This window comes from Pristiophorus japonicus, chromosome 7, assembly GCF_044704955.1.
Source record: "Pristiophorus japonicus isolate sPriJap1 chromosome 7, sPriJap1.hap1, whole genome shotgun sequence".
Taxonomy (NCBI): Eukaryota; Metazoa; Chordata; class Chondrichthyes; family Pristiophoridae; genus Pristiophorus; species Pristiophorus japonicus.
Window position 1 is genome coordinate 28,412,377 of NC_091983.1, and position 7,896 is coordinate 28,420,272.

The 7,896-nt window shown below is 48.9% G+C and overlaps 1 protein-coding gene across 1 annotated transcript; it reads left to right on the forward strand.

The window, feature by feature from the left end:
• The first annotated feature begins 524 nt into the window (after window positions 1–524).
• On the forward strand, window positions 525–2,963 carry msh5 (mutS homolog 5). Its single transcript, XM_070884169.1, has one exon. The coding sequence runs from the start codon at window positions 525–527 to the stop codon at window positions 2,961–2,963; it is 2,439 nt and encodes an 812-aa protein (XP_070740270.1).
• Window positions 2,964–7,896: the final 4,933 nt, after the last annotated feature.

Genomic DNA, 7,896 nt, shown 5'->3' on the forward strand with positions numbered 1-7,896 from the left:
CAAAAACAATCTTGCGAAATTTATAAACTTACTCCTGTTTCTGCAATGAGACTGAAACTTCTGTAATCACCATCCGCAGTATTTTTGCTTTTGTGAAACTTCCCTTTTGAAGCTTTTCATGCCATTGAGTGCAATGAGAGCCATTTGGGAAACTTGTCGCTCGGTGGGGCGGGAGGAGGAGCACGCGGCTGCTGCAATGTTACTAACCGCCACCTCGCGCGGTGAGCACAGGGCTGCACGCGGGGGCCGCGAAAACCGCCACCTCGCACAGGGTTGCACGCACCGGCTGCTACTAACCGCCAGCTCGCGAGGGGCAACACAGGGTTGCACGCGGCGGCCGCTGCTAACCTCCACCGCGCGCGGGCAGCACAGGGCTGCGACAGTTGGGAAAGGGGGCGGGGTGCGGAGGGCACGCGGCGCAAAAATGGCGGGATAAAAAAAAATAAACGGTTCAGAAGGGAGTGCAGAAGACTGAGGTTTATTTTTTTAATCAGCATGGAGATGGCGAGCGTCTACCCGGCCCAATGAGCAACCTGGCTACCCCGGCCCAGCAGTCACCGGCGGTGAATGTCGTGGCAGACGATGCGGACGATGCCTCTGCGCCCCAGGTATACGTCAGCGTCCTGTGGCACGGCGGCCAGCTGGGGCTGGCTTACTACAGCGCAAACGACTGCACCGTCTACATCATGCCGGACGCCCCGGACGCGCAGGATCTCCGGCTGCTGAGGAAAGTGGTCGAGGAGCTCCAGCCCCGGTGCATCTTAACCAGCGCCAAGCAAGACCGCAACATGACGGACTTCCTCAAGGCAGCGGGCAGCGCCAACAACGGCGAGGACGGGAAGCCCGAAGTCGCGCTCTTCCCCAATGTGGACTTCGGGCTCAATATCAGCAAGCAGCGGCTGCTGTCGGTGCACCTGCCCTTCATCCCCACGCACCTGAGCGAAGCCGAGAGGATCATGTACCTGGCGTCCATCATACCATTCGAGAGCGCCACCATGCTGCGAGCCCTCGGGGGGCTGCTGAAGTTTCTGGAGAGGAGGAGGATCGGGGTGGAATTGGAAGATCCCAGCATGAGGGTTCCTATCCTGGCCCTCAGGAAATTCGCACTGAACCACACCGTGCATATTGACCAGGACGCCTTCTGCGTGTTGCAGATTTTCAAGTACGAAGTGCACCCGTCCGCGTACAAACTGGCGTCGGGGCTGAAGGAGGGACTCAGCTTGTTCGGAGTGATGAATCGCTGCAAATCTCAATGGGGCACAAAGCTGATGAGGTTGTGGTTTACTCGCCCGACTAAGAACCTGGAGGAGCTGAACAAACGACTGGATGTCATCCAGTTTTTCATGCTGGCGAGAAACACCGAGACAGTGCAGACTCTTCAAGACTGCTTGAAGCACATCAAAAATATCCCAATGATTCTGAAGAGGATGACTCTGTCCTACACCAAAGTGAATGACTGGCAAGGTCTTTATAAGACTGTGTACAATGCTGTGTGCATTGGTGACACTTGCAGGTCCCTGGCCAGATCTGTGGAACTCTTTGCAAAGATCTCTCAGACTTTCACAGATGATCTTCATTACATCGCCAGTCTCATAAATAAAGTGGTGGATTTTGAAGGTAGCAATGCAGAGAACAGATTCACAGTTAGGCCAAATGTGGACCCAGCCATCGATGAAAAAAAACGAAAACTGATGGGCCTGTCCGATTTCTTAACTGAAGTAGCAAGGAATGAATTAACACTACTGGACAACAGGATTCCTTCATGCTGTGTCATCTACATCCCACTGATTGGATTTCTTCTAACTATTCCACGTCTTCCAAGTATGGTAGACAAGAATGATTTTGAGATAGAAGGGCTGGATTTCATGTTTCTCTCTGAAGGTAGACTTCATTATAGAAGTGCTAGGACCAAGGAGCTTGATACAATGTTGGGAGACTTGCACTGTGAAATCCGGGACCTTGAGACAGCTGTTATGTACCAGTTGCAGACGAAGATTTTAGAGAAGTCTGCAGTCCTTTATGATGTGATGGAGTATGCAGCCCAGTTGGACTGCCTAATTGCTATGGCTGTTGTAGCCCGAGAGAACACCTACACAAGACCAAGACTAACCAGCAAGAATATAGTCAACATCAAAGATGGAAGGCATCCTCTAATGGAACTGTGCACAAGAACATTTGTTTCAAACCCCATCAGCAGCGGTGAGGAACATGGAAAGATTCGAGTCCTCACTGGTCCAAATTCCAGTGGGAAAAGTGTATATCTCAAGGAGGTTGGGCTAATAGTGTTCATGGCACTAATAGGTAGTTACGTCCCTGCCACAGAGGCAGATATTGGTCTAATAGATGGAATTTACACGAGGATACAAAGCCGTGAATCTGTGTCTGTGGGACTTTCCACCTTCATCATAGACTTGAACCAGGTGGCAGCTGCAGTTAACAATGCTACAGAGAGATCCCTGGTGCTAATTGATGAATTTGGAAAAGGAACCAACAGTGTGGATGGCTTGTCCCTTCTTGCAGCTGTTTTGAGACACTGGGCGCAGCAAGATACAAAATGCCCCCATATCTTTGTATCTACAAACTTTCACAGTTTGGTCCAGCTTAATCTCCTTCCTACTAATACTCTTATACGTTACCTAACACTAGAGACCATCCAGGATGGAGAGGAGCTGGTGTTTTTCTATCAGTTGAAGGAGGGAGTGTCGACTGACAGCCATACTGCCAATATAGCGAGACTGGCTGGAATGCCACCACAGGTGGTGCAGCGAGGGATACAGGTTTCTGAGCTGTACCGCAGAGGAGAACCTATTCGTCGTGTTGACTGTCCTTCAAAAGCAAACCAATTTGAAGAGTACAAGGCATTGGTGGATAAGTTTCTTAAGTTGGACCTCAATGATCCCAATGTGAACTTACAGGAATTTTTGAGCAAGGAGGTGCTGTCACTTGCAACACATGAGCTTTAATGTGGCGTGTTGGTGAATTACATTCCTCAGGATATAACCTCAAATGAAAAGTGAATTGGATGTCTTGCTGATGAGCCCATGAATCTTATCCTGTTTCCCAGAGGTTTGTAATGGGTAAACAAAAACCTTTTCTGTGATTGGCAGTTTCCTAAGGTTTCCTAAAAATGCACTGATAATATGATTAAATCTTTGTTGCTCCAATCTGTTAGGTTAGTTGATCTCAGCGTTGTGACAGCATCATAGAATGGTTACAGCACGGAAGAAGGACATTCGGCCTGTCGAGTCCGTACTGACACTCAGCTAGCCCCACTCCCCCACTCTTTTGTTTAGCCCTGCAAATGTTTTCTTTCAGATATTTATCCAACTCCATTTTGAAAGATAAGATTGAGTCTGCCTCCATCACATTTTCAGGCTGTACAATCCAGAACCGAACCACTCGTTGCTTAAAAAAGTTTTTTCTTAATTTGCCTTTGGTTCTTTTCCCAATCACCTTAAATCTGTGTCCTCTGGTTCTCGACCTTTCTGCCAATGGGAACAGTTTCTCTCTATTCACTCTGTACAGACCCCTCATGATTTTATCAAATCTCCTCTCAATCTTTTCTGCACCAAGGGGAACAACCCCAGCTTCTCCAGTCTATCAACGTAACTGAAGTTCCTCATTCCTGGTATCATTCTCGTAAATTTTTTCTGCACTTTCTCCAAGGCCTTCACAAGCTTCCTAAAGTGCAGTGCCCAGAATTGGACACAATACTCCAGTTGGGGCCGAACCAGTGTTTTATAAAGGTTCATCATAATTTTCACACTTTTGTATTCTATACCTCTATTTATTAAGCCCACCATCCTGTAAGCCTTTTTAACTGCTTTCTCAACCTATCCTGCCACCTTCAATGATTTATACACATTATAAGGTCTCTTCTGTTCGTGCACCCCGCTTCAGAATTGTACCCTTTAGGTCCTCTCCTCATTCTTTCTACCAAAATATATCACTTCACACTTTGCTGTGTTAAGTTTCATCTGCCACGTGTCTGCCCATTTCACCAGCCTGTCTATGTCTTCCTGAAGTCAATCACTCGCCTCCTCACTGTTCACTATACTTCCAAGTTTTGTGTCATCTGTAAATTTTGAAATTGTGCCCTGTACACCCATGTCCAAGTCATTAATATAAGGGGAACACCACTGTATACCTTCCTCCAGTCCGAAAAACAACCGTTCACCACTACTCTTTTTCCTGTCCCTTAGCCAATTTTGTATCCAGGCTGCCACTGATCTTTTTATTCCATGGGCTTCAGCTTTTCAGGCAAGGCTATTGTGTGGCACTTTGTTGAAAGCCTTTTGGAAATCCACGTGCAATACGTTGATCGCATTGCCCTCATCAACCATCTCTGTTACTTCATCAAAAAACTCAATCAAGTTGGTTAAACACGATTTGCTTTTAACTAATCAGTGCTGGCTTTCCTTAATTAATCCACACCTATCCAAGTGACTGTTAATTTTGTCCCTGATCACTGATCTAAAAGCTTCCCCAATACAGAGGTTAAACTGACTGGCCTGTAGTTACTGGGTTTATCGTTGCACCCTTTTTTGAACAATGGTGTAACATTTGCAATTCTCAGTCCTCGGATTTTGAATATTATGGCCAATACCTCCGCGATTTCCGCCCTCAATTCCCTCAGCATCCTAGGATGCATCCCATCCACTCCTGGTGATTTATCTATTTTATGTACAGCCAGACTTTCTAATAGCTCTTTATCAATTTTTATCCTATCAAGTGGCTCCACTACCTCTTCCTTCATTATGTCTATGGTAGCATCTTCTTGGTGACGACAGATGCAAAGTACTCGTTTAGCACCTCATCGGCCCCACCTCTCCACTTACTACCCTTTTACTATTTATATGCCTATAGAAGACTTTTGGATTACCTTTTATGTTGGCTGCCATTCTATTCTCATACCCTCTCTTTTCCCTTCTTACTTTCTTTTTCACTGCTCCTCTGACCTTCCCCTTTATAGCCTGATTCTCAGATGTATTAGCAACCTGACATCTGTCAAACGTGCTCTTTTTCTGCTTCATTACACAGGTGCAGCGTCAAGAATCCGGAGTTCCGGCATCTGGAATGTTCCGGAATCTGGACACTGCACCGATCGGTGGCAGAATTGTCCGGAATCCGTAAAATGTTCCGTAATCCGGACCCGATGAAACTGCCGCCCTCAGGGCCCCGCCGCTGCCTGACCTTGGGCCTCGCCCCGCCGCCGCTCGCTCGCCTCGCCCCGCTCACCTTACCGCCACTGCCCTTACCTCGGGGCCTCCATGCTGGCCCGCCCGAACACCTCCTCGGTGGGGCCGGTCCACCCGAACACCTCCTCGGCGGGGCCGGCTCGACCGAATACCTCCACGGGGGGCCCGCCCGATGGCAACTTCCCTGGTGAGGCCCGCCCAGCGGCAACTTCCTCGGCGGGGCCCGCCCAATGGCAACTTCCCTGGCAGGGCCCGTCTGACTGCAACTTCCCTGGTGGGACCCGCCCGATGACCTCCTCAAAGGGGCATGCCAGACGGCAACTTCCCTGGTGGGGCCCGCCCGATGACCTCTTTGACGGGGCCTGCCCGACGGTAACTTCCATGGTGGGGCCTACCCGACGACAACTTCCCTGGTGGGGCCCACCCGCTGACCTTCTCGACGGGGCCTGCCCGACGGCAACTTCCCTGGTGGGGCCTGCCTGATGGCAACTTCCCTGGTGGGGCCTATCTGACGGCAACTTCCTCGGCGGGGCCGGGCAGCCCGATCAGATCCTTGGTGGGAATCTCACCACCACCCTCCCCCTCCACCCACCCGCACCCCTTTCCGAATCTGGGCTCCTGTGTTTCCGGATTTGTAATGTCAGAAAGCAAATTGAAAGTCCGGAAAAGCCCGGAATCCGGAACGCTTCGGTCCCGAGGGCTACGGATTTTAGGCGCTGCACCTGTATTCTCTATCTGTTTCATCATCTAGGGAGCCCTGACTTTAGTTTCCATTCCTCTCCTCCTAGAGGGAAGGTGCCTCAATTGTACCTGAACTATTTCCTCTTTAAAGGTAGCCCACTGTTCCATTACAGTTTTGCCTGACAATCTTTCATTCCAGTTTTCCTGGGCCAGATCCGTTCTCATCCCACTGAAATTGACCTTCCTCCAGTTAAACATTTTTACTCCAGATTACTCCTTGTCCTTTTCCATAGCTAATCTAAACATTATGATGCTATGATCACTGTTCCCTTAATGTTCACCTACTGACACTTGCTCCACTTGACCTACCTCATGCCCCAGAACCAGATCCAGCAATGACCCCTCCTTCTTTGGGCTGGAAACATACTGATCAAGATAGTTCTCCTGAACACACTTCAGAAATTCTTCCCATTCTCTGCCCTTAACATGATTATAATTCCAGTCTATATTAGGATAGTTGAAGTCCCCCAATATTACTACTCTATAGTTCTTGCACCTCTCTGTAGTTTCTCTGAAAATGTTCTCCTCTAAATCTTTCCCACTATTTGGTGGTCTATAGAGTACATCTAGTAGTGTAATGACACCTCTATTATTTCTTAACTTTAGCCATATAGGTGCTGTCCTTGACCCCTCCAGGAGCTCCTTCCTCTCCAGCACTGTAACATTCTCCTTTATCAATACAGCCACACCACCTCCTATCTTTCCTTCCCTATCTTTCCTGAACATCTTTTAACCAGAAATATTTAATACCCAATCCTGCCCTTTTTTGAGCCAGGTCTCGATTAATGCCACATCATATTTCCATGTGGCTATTTGTGCCTGCAACTCACTTACCTTGGCTACTACACTTTTTGCATTCACATACATACACTGTGAACCCATCTTAGACCATCCTGTATTCTCTCTTAGTTTGACTGCACCTAATACCGTGCTATTTCTTACTTTAGTGCTCTCTGCCTCTCCCTATTCTTTGAGCACTTTATTTCCCCTTTCTAATGTTACATCCTGATGCACATCCCCCTGCAAAATTAGTTTAAACCCTCTCCAACAGCACCAGCAAACCTCCCTGCAAGGATATTGGTTCCAACCCTGTGGAGGTACAACCTGTTCATCCTGTACAGGTCCCAACTCCCCCAGAACCGGTGCCAGTGCTCCAGGAATCTGAAGCCCTCCCTCCTGCACCATCCCTCCAGCCACGCATTCATCTGCTCTATCTGGAGATTACTACCTTTGAGGTCCTGCTTTTTCCTAGCTCCCTAAAATTTGCCTGCAGGGTATCATCCCTCTTCTTACATATGTCATTGATATGGACCACGTCCTCTGGCTGTTCACCCTCCCCCCCCCTTAGGATGTTCAGCAACTGCACAGAGACATCCTTAACCCTGGTACCAGGGAGGCAACATACCATCCTCGAGTCATATCTGTGGTCGCAGAAATGCCTGTCTGCTCCACTAACTGTTGAATCCTCTGCCTCTATTGCTCTCCCTCTCTTCCCCCCCCCTCCCCCGCCCCTGTACAACTGAGCCACTTGTGGAGCCGTGAACTTGGCTCTAGCTGTATTCCCCAGAGGATCCATCGCCCTCACCAGTACTCAGAACAGAATACTGATTGGAGATTGAGGTGCCTTCAGGGACTCCTGCAGTACCTGCCTGGTTCTTCTCTTCAGTCTGGCGGTCACCTATTCCCTCGCTGGCTGCACATTCTTAAGCTGCGGGGTCACCACCTTCTGAAACGTGCTATCCATGAAGCTCTAAGCCTCACGTTTGCACTACAGTGACATCAGCTGCTGCTCAAGCTCCGAAACCTGGAGCTCGAGTTCTTCAAGCCGATGACATTTCCTGCATATGTGGTTCGTGTGTCCTGGATTTGCCACATGGCACAGGATGCGCACTCCGTGGGACTGAGCTGCCCTGCCATGCCTCTATTTAATAGACTGAATGGCTGCAGGACATTCTGA